Source organism: Cupressus sempervirens, chromosome 11, assembly GCF_028749045.1.
Source record: "Cupressus sempervirens isolate cs-2001-9-10 chromosome 11, ASM2874904v1, whole genome shotgun sequence".
NCBI lineage: Eukaryota > Viridiplantae > Streptophyta > Pinopsida > Cupressales > Cupressaceae > Cupressus > Cupressus sempervirens.
The window spans coordinates 288,474,408-288,496,291 of record NC_143128.1 but is presented as its reverse complement, the minus strand read 5'-3'; the positions used below and the strand labels follow the sequence as shown (position 1 = coordinate 288,496,291).

The window sequence follows — 21,884 nt, the reverse complement described above, 5'->3', positions numbered from 1 at the left end:
CCAAAGAACCTCTGTTTAGCAGGACACTGCTGTAGTGTATTCAGCTGTTGAGAGGCAAACAGCTGCTTTCTTTTTACTATGCCATGATTCTAAACACCTTAATGTTGCTAAAGACCAGAAGTAATGGTTTCAAGCTGCCTTCCACCACTAGATAAGCACTCTTAGCCAGGTCTAATAACTTCTTTAATGGTTACTGTTATGCTTGTAATTACTTTGGACACAAGGCATTAAATTGTAGACTGTCTCTTGGAAATGATTTCAGATTTGTGAATAACAACTGTTTTGCCCCTTCTGAGGAATTATAATCTTGTTTGTTACAAATGTAATAACATTGGACACAATTCAAGATTTCGTAAGAATGCCATGGCAGATTTCTCAAAGAAAGATGTTAAGAATTATGCTGAGGAAACCGAAGTGTGGAAGAAGAAAGAGAAAGAGTCTGCAACAAAGTTTTTTTGTGCAAACAGCTCTTCTTGCACAATATAGGAAAGATATTTGGTATGTAGATAGTGGCTGCTCCAGACACATGACCAGAGATGATAGTAAGTTCTTGAGCAACTACGAAGGTAGCTGTTGCCAACATTGTAAACTATCTTTGAGCATACACCTAGTTGCAATGAATGCTAAGCTAAGTTGTCAATTCGGGTGTGGATGCGGATGCAGGTGGGAGAATTGGTTGCACAATATTTTTTGGGTGGTTTTGGATGTGTTTGGAATCTGGATGCATTATATATATATATATATATATATATATATATATATATATATATATATATATATTGGATGGTTTAAACATCACACACTAAGGCTTGATTCCCAAGCTAAAAGTGCTAAATAGGCAAAGTTGAGTTATTTTTTAGAAGCTTAAATTTTCCCTTAAGTGATGTTTAAGGGTGACCTATATATATGTATATGCAAATAAATGCAAGAAATATATTAAATTAAATCATTTGGTAGAATAATACTTCATCATTGATCAAAATAAATATTAAATGCCAATTGATAGTTCGCACATATTCAACATGAAATAACTAATAAGCCATATCACATATTGATAGGTCTATGTTCATGATTCCAATACAAATCAGAAAATCAGTACAATTACAAAATCAAAATTTAGTTCATGATTCAATGTTCGTCAATCAAGATTCAATGGTCACTAATCAGATTCAGAATCATAAGGATCTACAAGAAAATTCATATCCTCATCATCTACAGCCATGACAAGTTCCAGATCATTTGAACCCAAAGAAGTTCCACTTGTGCCAGATGCATCTTGTGTCATGATGTTATTCATCATCATTGTCATCTATGGCTTTAGCAAGATTATGAACCGCTGCATCCAAGTCCACACACTCAAGGGCTACATCTCAAAGCTTGGCTGTCCCTTCCTTGTAGTGATCCTTCTTACGTGACAAAAGACACGGGCTGGTATGAATGTAACCCAAGTCTTCAGCTTTTTTTGAGCGCAACTGGTTATGCTTCATTGAGTGGATAAAAGAGTACGTATTATATTTCTGTTCAGCAGTAGAAAAAATGCACCTTGGATAGTGGTCACAGAATTAAACATAAAAATAAAAAACAAATTAAAGAATGTTAAGAACTAAATTTTAGAATACAAGTGGTAAACAAAAAAAACTTGTGAGAGGACCTTAATTGCAAGAGGTTGGTGACCATAGAGGTACCACCATGTGTTAACTCCCATGTCATATTGGTCCTTTATGGCAATTGGATTAAGTTTTGATCCCAAGGCAAATAAGCCAAATTTTATCCTAACATTTTTGTGCATTTCATCATCTTGGAAGAGTCTTTAAAAATCTTTGTAGCACCCATTAGCAACTTCGTCAACTACATATAGTGCTACTCTATTTGGCATAGCAAGTATTTCCTCACTATAGTAACTCAGAGATAAGGCATATGCAAGGTTTTGCTATGGGGTAGTCATCTATTCCCAACAATGATGAATGCTTTTTCCACCTTATTGCACAAGGTTTCACACTTTGTGGGTCATTTTCATGTGTTTGTATGACTAGTTTTACCTTCTCTAACATTGTGTACATGCCATCATAGGCATCCCCTAAACAAGGCTGATTTGTATCAACGAAGTGAATTATAGTCATGATAGGCTTGGTAAAATCCAATACATATTGTACACATGCCTACAAATTGTTATCCAAGATCAATGCCTTGATCTTTTTGGCTCTCTCTTAATTCAAAGCCTTCCATATGCCCCATTCGTTAGAAATAACCATTTGGCTCAATGTTGCACCTTGAGAGTTGTTTCATAACAATAGTATGAGATCATGATAGGCTTAGTAAAATCCAATACATATCGCACACGTGCCCACCATCCAAGATCAATGGTCAACCTTTTGGGTATGCCCCACTAGTTAGAAATAACCATTTGGCTCAATGTTGCACCTTGAGAGTTGTTTCATAACAATAGTATGAGATGCAAATTGGGTCTCAACAAAGTAAGAAAGTTAATAATAAAATGTCAATATTAAGCAAAGTTGTATGAAATTTGATAATTGAACATGACATAGAATTTATTAAAGTAAAATAAATAAATTAAATGTAGTAATTAGAATTTACCTTCAAATACTCCAATTTGGAGAATGATTTCAGTATCGATTGTGACATTTGATGGTTCATTAAAAACATGTGTATCTCCTCCCCCTCTTCGTATCTTTGGTTCACCCAATCTATTTGAGTGCTAGCTTGTTGCATGACCAAGTTGAGGGAGTGTATGGTTCATGGTGTCCAAAAGTATGGTCATGCCAACCCTCAACCAAAGCACCTGCACCCCTACAATATTTGGTACTGTCTCTAATCACTAGGACCACATTCTCACTAGCCACCATCTCTATGGCCTTGATGAGAATTCTGGAAATGAATTGTGAATCTTTCACTTCCCCTACACAATCAACTGCCCTTACAAACATTGTCTCTTTGGGGACATGGTAATCACATTAATTAATGACCCTTTTCCTATAGTTTTCCATCTATTAGAAACAATAGAAACACTCGAAGTTTTCCAAGAATTTCTAATTGGTTGAAGAGATCTCTCTATAGAGATCTTCTCTTTTCACAATAGGGTGGTACGTACCTTTTCATACCTCGGATCTATGTACTCAGCAAGTGCTTTATTGATAACTACCACTAGGATAGATATCTTACACAAATCTATCTAAACAAATGCTGAGAAATATCAATTATAAAATACCTTAAATTTATTGTATTACACTTAAAAATATTTATAATTTTTTGGTATTGACTTAAGTTTTTTAATTTTAATTTCTAAAAAAAATTGATCATTTATATCTTCCTAAACTTATAATTATAGCAAATATTAAATTATTTAAAAAGAGCATATTATGTTATAATAAATATCAAAATTTTGACATGTAGATGGTTGTCAAATTTAAGTTAAAAGATGACTGTTAATATTAACACACTCACAGTATCACACTCCACTCTTTTTGCCATTGTAGAATGTCTCTGGACATTAATCATCTCTTTCCAATATGGTGATCTCACCAAGTTGAAAGAAAGACCTTTGGCATAGAGGCAACGTGCAATGGCTTGATCAATAAGTTCTCTTGCCTCTATTTTAAATGTTGTCTCCAATGGACCCCTTATGCACTGGGTAATTTTTAGTTCTTCCTCTTCCACTTCCAGTATAAATACTTGCAAGAATTAATGTTTGGAGGATACAACTAGTTCTATGTGTAGTTGCACTTTTCTCTTTTCGAGTAGATGTTGATAAGAAGATTGTTTTGATCTTCTAACCAATTTATTAGCGTCTTCTTGTTCTTTTATATATCTTGATATTTGTGCATTGGACATCCCTTCCCATCTGTGTCTTTGCACATTTGCCAGAAGGGCCCATAAAATGAAGTTTGATTCAAGAATATGAGCTGTTGAGTAGTTTTCCTTTTTTGTTATCACAATGATTACACTTCCAAAGATATGAGCCACCTTCTTAAAGCTGTGATGTCCTTGTAGTATGTCTCCATAAAGGAGATCCTACATCAATTTTGAATCTATTGGCTCTTTGCTCTCCCACTAAACTTTGACTAGCACTAGCAACCATTCTTGGACAATACAATCTAATTTCTTGCTATTATAAGAAATTTTAAATTAGAAAAAGACTATGAACATCAAGCATACACGTGCAAAATAAGATACAAAATCTTAGAATAGATAGCTAATCTTGTTTCTTTAGGTAAAAAAATGAAAAAACTTGAAAAACTCTTAAAAATCTCAATTTAAAAAAAAAAGAATTAAGTATAGAATCGGTTGTTTGCCATAGACGCTTAGATCTCCTTTGTGGAAGCTATCTGACACCCCATGAACAATCCTTTTTGAAAATGATCACATTGTCTTCAAAATGCCAAAATGGAGACCAAATGAGAAGAGAGCCTAGCTGCAAAAAAATGAGATGAAAAAAGAATGGCCTCTTTAGGGCCATTTTAGGGTTTAGTACAAAAAAATTTAAAAATGATAAAAAATGGAATATAGCACATGTTTTTAAGTTGCTTTTAAGTTTCTTTTTTCTTCCAAAAAGTGTCAAGTTTGATACTGGGTCGTGGATGCTAACGGAGGCTCTTGGGTACCCCAAGGATTCTCCTAGGAAGTGCATCCTTGGCCCTTGGATGCATTTCTCAAAAGCACATGTTGGGCCCCCGGATGCCTTGTGGACTGTAACTTCGTATTCACAAGGCATTCGGGGCCTAGGATGCACTTCCATGGAGCATCCATAGGGAACCTGACTCTTACCTTTGCATCCTTAATTGACCTTCGTATCCAAAGCTGCAGGGAGCACATTTGCTCCCTAGGTGCTAAGTGGTCCGTTCATTCTCATGAGAAATGGGTTCTTGTGAACCACTACTTATGAAACATGGGTCAATGAGTTTGACTCAAAAACCATATAGTTGAATCCTGATAGCAATATCACAATTGTTGGATGACTTTATTAGCAAAATATGTTGAAATACCTTTGCAATATACCTCTTTATTGTGTTAAAATCTTGATTATGAAAAGGTGTGAACCACCTTATTGGTAAAGAAGAAAGCTTCAATAGAGACATCATTGAGTGTGATTAAGGATGCCTCGCACAATTGATTAGCTTAGTGGGCTTTATAATGAATGGTTCATAAGGCACATTACTTGTTGAAGGTTTTGCAATTAGGATTGCAAGCAAAATAGACATCATTAAGTGTGATTAAGGATGCCTTGCACAATTGATTAACTTAGTTGGCTTTATAATGAACGGTTCATAAGGCACATTACTTGTTGAAGGTTTTGCAATTAGGGTTGCAAGCAAAATAGGCTTAACCTTGGAGGAAACTCCATTGTCAAGTACACTTGAGCTGGAGTAGTATTGGGATGGGTGACCTCCCTAGAAGTTTCAATGATTCACCTTTGTGAGCATCACCTAGATGCAGTGAGCACTAAGTGTTCCATTCATTCTCATGAGAGATGGGTTCTTGTGAACCAGTACTCATGAAACATGGGTCAGTGAATTTTGACTCAAAAATTGCACAATTGAATCATGATAGCAATATCACAATTTGACTTACTATGGAGTATATCTCATACTTATCAATGATCTAAGAATGTTGAAAGGAAGCTCATTGCCATAACTTCAACTAACAGTGCTCTGATTTGCAACCTCTTTGGTATCATTTTTGAAGGCCTTGCCCAATGAGCCTCTTCATGAAACCAAAACATTCTCTTAGATTAGGTTAACAAAAAATAAAAATAAGTTGAGAAAGCATATTTTTGTGTGCATGTACTATTTTCATAAGCAATTGATCATTTCAATTTTTCTTTTCGGATGTCTAAAGAATGATCTATTACGAAGTATTTGGTAAATATTTGCTTGATATTAACAATGATCAACAAATCAATATATATAAAAGAACGAACGATGTTTCCTTAGGAAACAATATAATAGAAACATTATATTCTAGATTCAAGAAATTAAATATTAGAAACATTCTAATATTTATAGGAGATTACAATAGAAAACCATTAAATAATAAATAATAATAATAGAAACTATCTATTATTGTATACACTCCCTTAATGGTTAATCTATCGACAACACCAAGCTGTCCTCTGAGTTGGAAAAACTTATTTGGACCAAGAGGCTTGGTGAGAACGCCTGCAGTATGATCTATTGTAGGAATCCACTACAAGTCAATTGTCCCGTCTTCAAGCAATTGCTGTATGTATTGACAATGAACATCCACATGCTTGGTTTGTTTATGGAAGATTGGTTTTCGAACTAAATTGATAACACCTTGGCTATCAACAAACAAAGTTGTCAGGCCTTCTTGTGACATCTGCATATCCCTAAGCATCCGACGAAGGCAAACGACTTCACAACTTGCTTTAACTGTCCCTTTGTACTCAACCTCTGTAGAGGAGAAAGAAACTGCCTGTTGCTTCTCACTAGTCCATGTGACGGTACTGGAACCCAAATTGAACACATCGAGACGTTGACCTTTTATCATCAACAAATCTTGCTTGGTCTAAATTTGTGAGATTAGAACTCCAAGAGTAAAGAAGTCCATAATTAGTAGTCCCCATCACATAACGAAGCACATGCTTTGCTTCCATCCAACGATCAGCCTTAGGAGCTATCGTAAATCATGAGATGTAGTTGTTTGAGAAGCTGATATCAGGTCTAGTAGCAGAGAGGTAGATGAGGCTGCCTACTAGTTGCCTGTATGTAGCATCATCAACTAGAGGAGAATTAGACTTGGCTGATAACTTTAGATGCAAGCTTGCAATCCTGCATACGAAACTTGTCCAACAAAGCCTTGGCATATTTGGATTGAGAAATGAATATACGAGTAGATTGTTGCCAAACCTCAACACCTAGGCAATAATACATGAGCCCAAGGTTAGTCATATCAAAAGACAGGCATAAATTGTGTTTGATTCGCTAAATCAAAGATGTCGAACTTCCAGTGATGATCAAATCATCCACATAAACGATCAGAAGGATGATGTCACCGTCAGAAGTCTTGATGTACAAATTGAGTTCGAAGAACTCCTCTTGAAGCCTTGATCACTGAGGTACTTATAAAATTTCATGTACCATGCCCTAGGGGCCTGCTTCAAAACATAGAGAGCTTTTACCAGTCTAAGAACCTCATGTTCTTTACCAACAACTTTGAAACCAAGAGGCTGCATCATGTAGACCTCTTTTTGTAGGTCACTATTCAAGAAAGCACTCTTGATGTCCATCTGATTGGCCTTCCGGCCAAAGAGTGCTGCCATGGCTAGGACTAATTTGATTGTGCTCATCTTTGCAGTAGGAGCAAAGGTCTCCTCATAATCAATGCCTTGATGTTGAGAAAAGCCCTTTGCAACTAAACGAGCTTTGTACTTATCCAAAGTACCATCGGACTTGTATTTGATTTCTTAAACCCGTTTGCAGCCAATGGGTTTCTTCCCTAGTGGAAGATTGGAAAGGACCCGAGTGTTATTCTTCAACAGGCTCTGGTGTTTAGATGTCATGGTCTGTTCCCACTCTAGAAGGCCTTTAGCCTTGGAATATGTTTGAGGTTCAAACACACTGTGAATGTTGGCCATGAGAGAAAGTTAATTGACTCTACAGATTTGCTCTTTTTTCGAGCAGTTCTACTATCAACGAGCTCATCATCTCGAAGATTAGCAAGTGTCTCAGCCCACCACTTAGGCCGGAGAGGAGAATGATTGACATTAGTATTAGGAGATGCTCTATGATCAGGTTCCTCATCAGAAGAAGTGAGATCAAATTTAGGTGAAACATTTACAAATATGGGCGATCCCATAGGAGAAGTCAGAGGTGTTTGTATAGGAATCACTGGTAGAATTGGAGCTGCAGGAGCCCTCCCATGAGGTGGACCTAATGGAAGCCAAACTCCCAAATCATGAGCCTTCATAGGCTAGTTGGCTGGATTAGGAATAGGAGAAACATGCATGAATAGTCCTTCTGCTCATCACATACTACATCACAACTGTATAGGCGATGAGATGTCTTAGTGTCGATCAAGTGGTAGGCTTTGTGAAGACTACTGTATCCAGCAAGCATGAGTTCTTGACTCTTGGCATCCAACTTGGTGCATGATGCATCAAGGATCCAAACAAAAGCAAGAGAGCCAAAAACCTTTAGGTGACTGATTCTGGGCTTGCGACCTGACCAAGCCTCTTTCAGAGTCTTACCTTTGACTTCCACTGTGGGTGAGTGATTCAAAAGATAAACTGCAGTGTTAACTGCTTCTGCCCAAAACTTCTTCGGAACATGTCTATGTTAGAGCATGGATTGAGCCATCTCGGTGATTATTCTATTCTGACATTCAACTACATTGTTTTGATGTGGTTTGTGGTTAATGGGTGCTTGATGCCATATATCATAGAAGCTAGAGAATTCATTAGAACAAAATTCCCCCCCATGGTCTGACCTAAGAGCAATAATAGATTTCCCAGACTTTTTTTCAACCAAAGGTTTAAACTTCTGAAATACAATAAATGCTTCTGATTTCTTTTTAAGAAAATATACCCTCATTTTTTTACTGAAATCATCAACAAAAAACAAAAAATACCTGGACTCAAGAACAGGAGTGGCCATAGGGCCATCGATACTGGCATGAACAAGCTGAAGGACCTGAGAAGCATACCATGAATTGCCAATAGGAAAAGGTGTGCGATGTTGCTTCCCAGCCTGGTATGCATCACAAACTCTGAGCTGCTGAGTCTGAATCCATGGCAATCCGAGGACAAGCTCTAATAGAGCAAGCTGAGAGAGATAGTGCACATTTAAGTGTCCATACTAGTGATGCCAAAGTGTGCTAACAAAAGGCCGCTGAATGGCCATAGCTAAGTCTCGAGAATCACTAGAATCAGTATGTCTGAAAAGACCATGATCCTCAATACCCACTGCAATAATAGACCGAGTTGCCCTATCAATGATTTTGCAATGATGTGAACTGAAGATGACATCCAATTGCGGAGAGTGTCGCAACAACAGACTAACTGAGAGTAGATTTTGTTCCATCCTTAGAATGTAGTACACATTGAGGAAAATGAGATTCCTTCGGAAGATTGAATATGAATGTTGCCTTTGTCAACAATGGTACACTCTTTGTACTAGCATATCTTAGAAAATACAGTTACTAATTTAAATATATGAGAAGGTAGTTATAATAATTATGTCCATGTGAAAAAGATCAATGGTTATCACCAATTTAAATGCATAGCATAACTAACTATTGAAGACATCATCAATGAATTTAACAAGGAATTTAAAATCTACATACCGTAGAATTCAAAACCGAAATCTATCTAGGGATGCTTTTGCAAAACCTAGGTGAGTCCATATACACCGCTTAGGGAACAAATAGCTATACCACTTTATCATAATGACAAATGCCATCAAATACCACTGTATCATTTAGGACCTCAAATACCACCATATTATTTAGACATCGCATACGACTGTATTATCCCTTTTCTTTCTATTTGTAACTATGGCAATTACATACAGTTAGAAGATATACTCATTCATTATTCACATAAATGAAAGATTGAAATAACAATCCATCAGATAAACTTATCTCTTGCATATAGATATATTTCATGTTTAGTTGGAAGATCAACCGATCTAACTGGTTACCAATTACATTGACGAGAAGAGTTGCTTTTTAAAGGAAATAACTGAATGAATGATATAAATCAATCCATCATATCTTCTACTTGTAAAAACATCATAAAAGTAAATTACTTGTTAACAAAAAATGTTTGAATGCATAACTTATCTTTGTCTGGTGCATGTCTTGGCATCTTGTGGAGAGGAGAAACATTATTAGGGGCTTAACCTCCCAACTGCGGACCCTTAAAATATCTCCACATAATCTCATCCGAGAAAGGCCCTCCCTACCCGGAGTAGACATGGAACACCTTGTCTAGCCACTGAGCATCCTAGTACTTCATTCCACCTCTTGACTTGACAACTGAGTATACTTGGACAATCATGAGCTGACTTGGATTTTATCAAATTCTTTTTTAAGATGTTCATGTAGTTGAGAACCTGATCATAGTTTGTTTTTCCCTTGTAGGATCCTCTCCTCTTCATCCATTCACACGACTTCACTAGCCTTGGGTACATCCCAGGAGACTGTTGTTAATAATGAGATCTTAAACATATGGTTTCCTTGAATACCTTACTGATTCTTACCACAGTTGGTATATAACAAATACTATTGAGTATGTCAAAATATTATAGAAATGGAATTAGTTTTTATACATAGAATACTTCATGCATAATACATCAATGAACGTGTTTAAGAGGACTATGTTCCGTCCCTACGGTTATGAAATTAGTATGCAGAGAGCGGAGAACTGGATATAATCAAAGTAACAAAGCTTTGTACTTATCAGTCATTACTATGTTGAACCATGGTTGTGGTTTATTTGTGTTGTAGACTACAACATGACTATCCTTCACCCAATAGAAATAGATACTTATTTGCATTGAAAAGAAACATGGTGTGGATAAAGAAATGAATGTGAATGATCCATGACCTGAAGACAATATCAATCTGCTTGCAGAAATAGTTCCTTGAGGTACGCCTTCACCCGCGTACCTTGATACTTAGTCCAAGACGACAATAAAGAGAAAGAAAGGAAATTACTAAACTCTTGTTTCAAAGATATTGTGCTATCGCATATCTTCAAGGTGACTGGTGTTTTGCATTCCTCCTTTCTACAACTGCGAGGGGGGGGGAATATATGGCCTCCCATGCTCAGTTACAAAGGAAGACATCAATTACAAGAATAGCTTCATAAATTCCAAATTAAAAGATGGATGATGATATGGAGGTAGCCACCGCTCATCAATATGAAGTTATAATTAAACATAAAGATTATATCTTTCCATGGTTCAAAACAAATGTGTATATATATATATGTGTGTGTGTATATGTATATATATATATACATATACACACATACATATAATGTCATATTGCTATTTAATTCTATCTATAATGGTACCTATATATACATATATCTATACGCGTGTGTAATTTTGAGAGTACGTATAATTTATTTCTATCATTATATTCTCTCTAGACGCACACACACACACACATATACGTATAATTCATAGATATCATCAAAGTGTCATATTGGCATCATATATATATATTTATATATATATGTATATATGTGAAGTTTATAATGTTGATCACTTCCATGGTCTCAAAATAAGAGACGTAATAGTTCTTTCTATAATATTAAATGTTTAATATTTCTCTTGTTATAAAAATTGACCAAGTAGCTCATGGAATATATTGTCCAACGTGCACTCTTGCTTGCCTAGTCATTTATCCTTAGCCATGGTTGTTCAAGGCTCGTACCTATTTGCCCAGTGATGGTGGTGCCCCTGTTTCCAATTCTTTTCTGACAATGCTTCCACCCGCTTGACACTTCTGCAAGAAATTTCTCCACAATTATATCATATTTCTCAACAATTATATAATATTTCTCAATATAATAACAATTACCATAACGAGTTATTAATCATAAACTATCGTTATGGCTAACTAACATTTCACTTCCCAGGAATTCGTGATGAATAACCAACTTTCCAAATTAACATTAAAATACCATCATAATGATTTACTAGCATGCCAACTTCATATGAAATTATAAGGATTAACCATCTTACCATTTCACATGATTGTAACTAATTTTACCTATCAATTGACTTCACTCGAAACCTCAATGGCTATATGAATATTTCAAATGCCCCCTTGTAATTCATCCTCCTCGATGAATTTTTTTTGAAATTTTAACAAACACTATAAAGGAGAATTTAAAATTGGGATGTAACACTTTTCCCCTCCAAAAATAACAGGGTTTGAATAAGGATGGTAGTCAGTGAACCGGTCTATGCGGTGGGTGAAATGACGAGAGGCACCTGAATCAATGTACCAGGTAGACGACTTCTCATGATTTGCAAGTCTTTTAACCATGAAGGCGTAAAAGGTAGATTCTGTCTGCTTAGTGTGCTCTGCATTGTTTGCTTTGGGTTGCGAACTAGATTGCTTGGACTGGGCAATTAAGCGTTTCCGACATTCAACCTTCATGTGACCATATTTGTGGCAATAGTTGCATTGAATGTTCTTTTTCCTGGAGCTTTCTAAAGCTGGAGCAGAGGACTTTTGTTGAGAAGACTAATGTGAATGAGACTTGCCTTTATCCTTTTGGATGGATTTAGCAGCAAAGGCTTGCTCTAGGGAGGTGGAATTGGAATTGCTACCGAATTGTTGTTTCCACCAATGTTGTTGAAGCAGAAGTGTTTAGAGATCTGTGAACTTCAGATCAACACTAGTAGAAGTGATGTTGAGAGTCTTGATAAAATGCTTGTAGATCTTGGGTAAACTCTTGAGAGTTATGACTGCAATGTCCTCTTCCTCCATCTTGTGTCCAATGGAAAGAAACTAATCATAGATTTCCTGAGTCCTATTCAGGTGTTCCTGGAGTGATTTGCGCTCATCAATGACAATAGAAAACAGAGTGTTCTTGAGAAAGAAGGCTTTTCTTTTGTTTGAAGTCTCATGAAGTTTCTTGAGATACTACCATATCCTGACAATTATCTTGCTGGATGGAATCTGAGGGAGATGATCATCAGCTACAACTAATTTGAGAAGCATACCGCTTCTTGATTATGGTGATCTTATGTAATCTAATCAGGACCAACTTGAGTAGGTTGAGTTGTAGTACCCAGAACCAACTAATTGTTGCTGTGATATTCGAAGATGGTTAGCATACGTTGTTTCCACATGCCATAATTGTGACCATTGAACTTTTGATTTCCTTGAGCAAAATATTAGTTAGAGATGCCATAGCATGTTTTTTTAGTGAAAAAGCATGAAAATTTGTGAAGGCACATACGTTTTTGGCAAAAAAGTGGAAGACCCAACAAAAATGAAGAGGTACTCAGAAGAGAGCTCGAAAAACCTAGAAAGAATGTGTTGTATTCTAGATCCGTTGGCTTGAAATAGATGCAGGAAAATTGAGGCACCTAGCAAAAATGGACAATCTAGTTGAGCTCTTGAAAAGCTCATCAAGAATCTGTAATTTTTTTTGATTTGGTTCAAAAAATTAGGGTTTTAGTAAAAGGGCCGTGGCTGCGAAAAACCTCCAAAAGTTGGCGGATTTGCAAGAAAAAAATGTAGTTGCAGGGCTGGATTGGAGTCATAAGTCAACAACAAAAGGTGTTAAAACCCTAGACGCCTCCAACAATGGCTGTTTGGGAAGGAAAAATCACGCGGATATGTAGAGAGACGTAAAAACGATAGCTGCAAATCATGGGTTTATATAGGCTCAAAAACAACGATTTGAGTAGAAAAAATGTTGCGGGAGTTGTGGAGGATGAACCACAAGTAGATATGCGCGATTTGCAGAGGTAATAGCACCCCAAAAATGTTGCCCAATAGAGAAAAAATGACTCGATAAAATGGCATGATTTCTCCAAACGTGAGCAACAAGAAAAATGCAAGAAGACCAATGACTATTGCAGAAAAAAGGTCGTGAGTTGCAGACTTTAGAAACCTAAGACAACTCTAATACACCTTGTGAAAGCTGGATGGACAAAATAAACTAAAATGGAAAAATACTCAATGTGCTGCGGCACTAATATATTTCATTATCAATTACATTAAATGATGCCTCTATTTATAGAGGTCTTAGATCATTTCTGGAAACATCTAAATTGACCAACATAGGACAAATAGACTTTTCTAGAACTATCTAAACATAAATAACTTCTAGAACTTTACCTAACCCTATTCGGTAATCCAAGAATTTCTAGAATCCTCTATTATGATTTTTCATTTCATTTGAGGGGGAAATTACACATTCTAACACTCCCCCCTAATTTCAACCTCAAATGTTGTTGCATACAAATCCAAATCCTTTCTTTTGCTTGATGCCAAAATGCCATTTTTTGATAATCTTCGTATTTGAATAGTGTCTTCCAAGGCTGCGGCCTTTAATTTCTACAAACATTTTGTCAGCAATTCGCTGCCAACGATTTACTCTTTTCATAGGATCCACTGATAATCTTGCCTCATCTGTCACAAATGCCGATGACAGGATTCACTAATAACCTTGATCAAATTCATGTCTTCTTTTAGCTACCCCTTGATAGCTTCATTTGTCACAAATGGTGACAGGGTTCTGCAAATAACCTTGCTGTGCAAATAAAATTCTCTTTGCTGTCACAAATGGTGACAAACAAATTCCTTCCTTCTTCAGCTATCCCTTGATTAGCTGCTTCTGTCAAAAAACGTGATAGGATTCCCTCAATTAACTTGACTCCATCTATCACAAATGGTGACAGATTTTTTTTAACCTTGGTTCTGATACCACTTGTAGAAACCTAGGACAACTCTAATACACCTTGTGAGAAAGGTGGATGGACAAAATAAACTAAAATAGAAAACTACTCAATGTGCTGCGGCACTAATATATTTCATTAACCTTTCTGTCCATATCAATTACATTACATGATGCCTCTATTTATAGAGGTCTTAGATAATTTCTGGAAACATTTAAATTGATCGACATAGGACAAATAGACTTTTCTAGAACTATCTAAACATAAATAACTTCTAGAACTTTACCTAACCCTATTCGGTAATCCAGGAATTTCTAGAATCCTCTATTATGATTTTTCATTTCATTTGAGGGGGAAATTACATATTCCAACACAAACAAACTCTGGCTTGAAGCAGATATTTCAAAAAATAATTTGGAAAAATATTGCACTGATAGTTTCAAACAAGGAATTATAATATTTTCGAAAAAATTCAAAGAATTGGCTTTGATACCATATTACGAAGTAATTGGTAAATATTGCTTGATATTAACAATGATCAAGAGATCAATATATACAAAAGAATGAACGATGTATCCTTAGGAAACAATTAGAAGCAGGAAATTAAATGTTAGAAACATTCTAATATTTACAGGAGATTATAATAGATAACCATTACATAATAATTAATAATAATAGAAACTATCTATTATTGTAACATGATCCTCAGTTAAACTTTTCTTGGGTATCAAATTAGTTGTACAGTTATATAGAAATGTGTATAAATGGTCTTCCTAGTAACCAAAAGGGCTGAAAAAGCTAGTCAATTATAGGTTGGTTGTGATATGTGATTCATAAATTCCAGGATTATTCTATATCTTGTATTGCTGGAAACAGTCTATAGCATTAGTTTAACTCGACCTGACAGTTATAATGAGGCATGCACAAACATCTGTTGATGAAATGTTATAAATGATAATAAATATTGTGCAATTTAGTGTGCTCATGCAAGTGAAGTAAACTACACTTTAAGGAGTGACCACTGTTTGAAGCAATATTGCTCAAATCAAGTCATGGATATTTTAGGGTTTGTATTAGACATGCATATCCCAGTTCTAGTTTTCATTACTTAGGAACGTAATAAATTATTTATCCAAACCCAAGACCATTACAATGTCTTTTATAGATTTCACACCTGAATTTCCTGAAATAAGATTTTGGGATTTGTCCAAATTCCAGAGATTTTAACATAATTAAATGAAAATTCAAGGCAAAAGCATCATATTGAGACAACTTTGGAAATGCATCATTTTTTTATTTACATTGCCAGTGAAGTAAGCTACAGTTTGTGGAGTGACCAATGCTTGACATAATATTGCTCACATCAAGTCATTAATGACTTTATTTTGGGGCTTGCATTGGAAATGGGAACCCTGTTTTCATTTTTCATTACATACAGACATAATAAATTATTGATCCAAACCCTATGCAATTAGAATATATTTTGAGAATTTCACACCTGGAATTACTCAAATAAGATTTTGGGATTTGTCTAGACTCCTGAGATTTTAATGTTATCAAATGAAAATTCAACGCAAAATATTGAAACAAGGTTGAACATCTATCATGTTCTATATTTTCCTAAAATTTGGGCTATCATTGTCTTTGGAACAGGCTTCTAGTCCATCAATGCCCATTCACATTCTTGTCATTTTGATAGGATGTGGAATTTTTGGGAAGTTAGTTAAAAACATTAAGTTATTAACTTATTATAGGTACTAAATTTCTTAGTGATTATTTACTTAAAAGAATTATGTAGATTCATGATTTTTATGTGCTTTGCAGCATATTGGCAAGTATCTGAAACAAACAGCCAAGGCTTTGGAAGAGCAAGTTGCCAGGGAGGCGAGGTTTTATGGCGCATTAATGAGGTAGTTGATTACTCCTGGGATTTTATTTTGGGTTCACTTATTATTTTCAAGAATTTGAAATATTTATTTGTTTATTTTTCTCATGTTATTTTTTTCTATAAACTTTGATATTACTTCTGACAAGTAACTTACATCAAACTCTTTAATTTCCTGCAACTTTTAGATTGCAGCGTAATTGGAAAGTCAAACGACAACGGGTCATTTCTGCTGGGCCAGGTGGAAATGCAGGATTCACCATTGACTTATCAGATAACAATTCAACAGATTTTATGCTGGGACTATCTACATCTCCACTGTCCACTGTACATATTAATCAAGACCAATCTGGCATGCTGGCTGTGCAGCTCCCAGGGCGATCAATTCATACTCTTCATGTTGGATTTCCCAGTGGTCAATCAGGTCACATAATGTCAGAGCATGTAAAAAAGAAAATCTCTTCTGATCTTTTTAGTAAGGATTCTCAGCAGGAATCAGGGGCTGTAAGGCAGGAGTCTGACAAAAGATCATCCAAGGGCATTAGTAAAAGTGTGGATGAAGGTGTTAAAGAGGCTCAGTCTGTTCTTAGAGAGATCCAGTGTGCAATATTTGATGAGCAGGTTTCTTATGCTTTAACTTTGCACCTGCGACTTTGTATATGGATCTTGTGATAGTACATAGCCAACATTCAGTCTCTATTTAAATGGTGCTTGCATTTGGAATCTTAATTCACTAGATTGACTTAATGTTGCAGGTGTTTGATTTGGTAATTCGGGAGGCTTTGCACCCTTCTCCTGGTGTGAATGTAATTGGTATTCGTGAAAATTTTCTCCAGCTGAACCTGGGTCCAGAAGTGGCTCTAAACATTCGCATTTTACCTTCCTCTTCAAGCCAAGAGGTTGTACAGGATAACGAGCATACTGAGGATGCAGATGTTGAGATGATAGATGGAGATTTGGAGTGGCATGTAGATGGTGCCCCACATGAGGAAGACAAGGAAAATGTGACAAAGGAGGATGCTGCAAATATCCCTGAGCTCCATTCTTCAGTCAGAAGACTTCCAAATCCACTCAGTTCTGAAGTGTTTTTGCAACATATTTTTCATCAAAATGTTTTGGTAGGAACAAACAGTCACAGTTCTAGTTCTGCTAGGCTTCGCTTTCCCCATAAAAATGAAGGAAGCATGAAAGGAAGGGAAACTGTGACAGCACCTGGGCTGGTTGGGTCTAGAGAGGTTGATACACCGGGGCTTCTGAGACATTACTGCATGGCGCTGAGCCACAGGATCTATTGCTACAAAGTTATATCTGAACTGGAAAATCTGGTTTGTGAAATTAACTTTGGTCAAGAGCTCTAGTAAATATATTGTTCTGAATAGGGATATACTAATTTTGTGGGTAGTCATAATTAGTGGCCCCAGCATTCATACGGAGCTGAATATTTTAGTGCTAATTATTCGCTCTACTTTCTTGTGCAGGTTCAAGTTCCGTACTTGCATCTATTTACTCACCCTACTTGGCAGTCTCGAATATCGTCTTGGCTGCTTTACCTTGATATTCCTCAGATGGTCACACATGGAGGGCAAGCCAAGGTTTCAGATTGGAGCATTAACAAACAAAAATTAAGAGCACAGTTCATTTGTAAGATAGTTGTGCATGACGAGTCCCTCACAATTGAAGGGGAAGGGACACCAAATGTTGGTTGTCTTTTTAAGGGCAGCCCTACTGGAATGTGTTCAGTTAGTGAATACAACTGTGGATTGTCAGATCTCGCATCAGTTTTGTTGCAGCAGGTAATTGTTTGATCTCTTGTGCATTTCTATTTTTGAAGTTATGCAGATACTGTAGAGGACTATATTTCATTTTAAAAAACTTTTTATTGTTTAAAATTAATATTATGTGTTTTCCAGCCACTACAAATTTTGCAACATTGATTTTGATTATGGCTCAACATGCAGTTGTGCTTCTCTGTTTTGTAAAGCCAATTCATGATGCTTTGCATAATTTATCCAATCAGCCCCTTTATAGAAAATCATTATGTTATTTTTTGTTTGTGGCTTTGTTGACAAGGTTTATAATTGACTAGTACATCTAGTGGTGTTACGGTTTTGAATTTCATGTTTCATGTAATGAGAGTCTTAGTCATGCTTCTTTTTATTGCACACTTTATCATTCCTGCCTTGTAAATTCAAATATGATCATTTTGTTTTGCAGTAAACAGACATCTTTCAACAAATTTATTCATCTTGAAGGTAGCAAACATAATGCAAAATATGTTAAGTTATCAAATATATTGTGATTGTTTTATTCTTTTGAGGGTTTCTGTGTTTATAATCATTTCCATGATTCTGAATTCAAATTCAAACTAGTCAGTCGCTTAATTTTAGGTTTGACCTTAATAGCTCTGGGATTTAACCAGCTACCACAACCTTGGATTGAGGTGTAGGGACACTGTCCCTGTAGTGGTATCTACGTTTCTGACAATTTAGTGTAAATATAATATTGTTGTATTTTAATTATTATGCTTCCATAACCTACCACAAACTGGTGTAGTTGTCTCATTCTCCATATCTTATTACTCCTAGTAACCATGATAAGAGCTGGAAAATGTTTTCTTAAGTTGAATGCTTACAGAAGTTGCCGGGAATGATTTTATTATCAAATTTTCTTACCATCAAACAAGCAATTAAATGAGGTGGTCTGTGTGAGGTGCAATGATGCAGCAACCACCCCTAAATTTTTCCTTTTGGTTTTTTGACAGTATTAGTCGCAACATAAATTATCTCGAACATTGAACGAGTCTGCCATAAAATCTGATATAGAAAATCACGCATTCATTCATCTGTTGTTGTAAAATCCTGAGGGATCATCATATAACAAGATACCAATAAATGAAATAGTCACATATGATTCACCCATGTGAAATACCTCAAAAAATGATGTAGCTGATTGTTGCAGGTCTGAAATAGAATGGAGGAGCTACTGCTGCTCATTATTTCTCGGGTCAAGGCTGCCATGAATCATCGGAATTTCACCTCCAACTATGTATGTGTCACCTTTTGATAGAAATGATCAGCACTGACTAAGCCCAGCAACTTTCATTTTTAACAATCCAATCGCCAAGAAAAAGCATAAACATAGATCTGTCATCCATATTTTCAGTTACACCTGGGAATGTACAGCACAATCTTGAGGCAATACAACCTTAAAGAACAACTTTAAATTGCCATTAACAACCATCCAAGGTCAGTGCACCCCCTATCAGCCCAGAAACAACTTCAAACGGTGAGTGCCTAGGCTGGAAAAGCCTTATGCTCATCATGGAAATAACCTGTGCAATCTTGTACACTAGTACGACCTTGGAATTTCTGTGGGTCTACAATCATCTCAAAATCACCTTAAATGCAGTTGGCCAGGGATGAGGAAACTTCAGGTGCAGTCAAATAAATTTCTGAGCCCTTTCAAGCTTTTCTAGGAACATATTTGCAGTGTACAAGCAGCTTTGGCACATGGGCAGACCTTCAAATGGAAAAGCTGGCAAAAATAAATGCTGAGAATGCAACAAACTGTCACCAAAATCTCTGGAAATGATCTCCAATACCAATCCAAAAATCTGCAATTAAAAGGCTTTGAGATGCTTCATTTTTGAAATTGTAAATCAGCACACACCAAGAAAACAATGGTGACCCCTTTGTGGAATCACTCCAACCAGCTAGGATTGTCTTTCAGATTGAAAACCAGCAACCAAAAGTGGGCACTCATTATTGGTGGATCTTGAAAGAACTGTACTTTCTGCATAAATGAAATGAGAGAGCTTGAGACCTCCTTTCTATAGCTTTGGAGTGGAAATAGTCTAATTTGAATTTTAAGTAAGGCATATCCCATACAAACACCTTTTTAAAATATAAAATGTTTCAAATGTGAAGTCTTCTTTCTCAATGTGTTTGATTTAGGAAGACATAACATGACTTTATAAAATTATTACCTAAGTTACCTCAGGTTTCTAAAATAGGGGGACAGGGAAAGGATTTGGTTGATGTGAGTTTTATTCCACTACAACATGTAGAATCAAATACTTAATGTTTCAAGGAGAAACACAAAACATTCAATCCTCTCTTGATATAAGGTCGTCTCTCATGCCAAGCTTGCAAAGTAAGATCATGAAATGACTTCAAGGTTCCTTCTATTGTGGATGTTCGCTTAGTGAAATAATGTGATTTGCTAGTTATCACAAAGTGACTTACGCTATTCATTCAATGGATATCAACTCTTGCACTTCTAAAGATTTTGCTTCACAATGTGCAATGAAAATATAGCTTTTGATTTCCCAAATTTTCTACTTCAACTCCAACTTCAACTCCAACTTCAACTCATAACTTTTATTTCTACTTCTACTTCAAACTGCGGATGCAAAGAATTATGGATGACTTGGACTCTACTAGATGTAATCTCACCAACAGCTCCACCCACCTAGTGCAAGCTTCTAAGGAACACGCAGATGGTTTTCAAATCAATATCTCCTCTCCAATCCTATCAAATGGATGCAGACTAAAGATTGGATATCAGTTGAAGTTGAGTGCATTCAATCATCGACTTACCATGCAAGGCACCCTTACTATTAGCAAGAGGCTAGTGACCCAAATTTGTTCGAATCAAACATGTAAACATCCACAACAACTTCCATTCATCTAAACTAAATCAACATGAAAATAAATCTACGCCAAATGAAAGATTGAGCAAACCATGCAACACTTCAAAGCAATAACAAGTAATTCACCATGGAGAACCAATAATGAACCATCCATTACTTTGAAAGCATCATAGAAACAATTTGATCAAGTTTTCCCTCAACTATCCAACTCTACACTAGCTCTCTAATCTCACCTCCTAAACTAATTTTCTAAGTTCATGAATTACAAATGAGAAGGCCTTGGCCTTTTATTAGTAGTTCCATTACAATGAAGGGCCAAGATCAATTCAAGATCAAGGGCTGAGATTTCTTCCCACTAACCCTAATTAGAGTTGCCAAAATTTACAACCAACTACACGGAGGCATGAATTCATGGGCCAATAAGAAAATTGCAATGATTTTTCCATCCAATGAGAAAATAGGACACTTGGCATTTTGTGATTAATTGTGCTTGAAATTGAAATTTTCTAATTGGAGGAGACAAACAATTGCCACCTCATCATCCTTATCCCGTGCTTGGAGTCTTGGCTTGAGAAGATGTTTGTAAGAACTGCAAATATTTCTTGTTCGATTGTTAGCAAGTATCCCTCAACATTTTAGATTTTCTCCATCCTTCGAAATTTCCTCTTGGAATTGATTTGAATCACTTTCATCTTTGTGAACTTGAGAACTTGATCTTTCTTGATTCTCCTTGAATATGTCCCCATGTAGCTGGATCTTTTGTCGCTTTCTTGAATTTCCTCTTGATTTCAATTTGAATTCGTGAGTTGATAGGTTGAATATGAATCCTTCCTTCTCGCTTGAGTCCTCGGGCTTGAGCTATCTTCTTGTAGTATCCACTTCTAGTTTTGAGGCCTTGGTCATCACCTTGTCCTCTAGCTTCAATTTTTGTTAATGTGAGGAT

General features: G+C 36.1%; 1 protein-coding gene across 1 annotated transcript in view; it reads left to right on the top strand.

The window, feature by feature from the left end:
* The window catches only part of LOC149529237 (RNA polymerase II transcription mediator), a 144,282-nt gene that overhangs the window by 101,773 nt on the left and 20,625 nt on the right, over window positions 1-21,884 (top strand). The window contains exons 4-7 of the mRNA XM_089808233.1: window positions 16,230-16,315; window positions 16,479-16,911; window positions 17,046-17,615; window positions 17,769-18,083. Coding sequence (XP_089664359.1) covers window positions 16,230-16,315; window positions 16,479-16,911; window positions 17,046-17,615; window positions 17,769-18,083 — 1,404 coding nt within the window. The remainder of the gene's footprint in view (window positions 1-16,229; window positions 16,316-16,478; window positions 16,912-17,045; window positions 17,616-17,768; window positions 18,084-21,884) is intronic.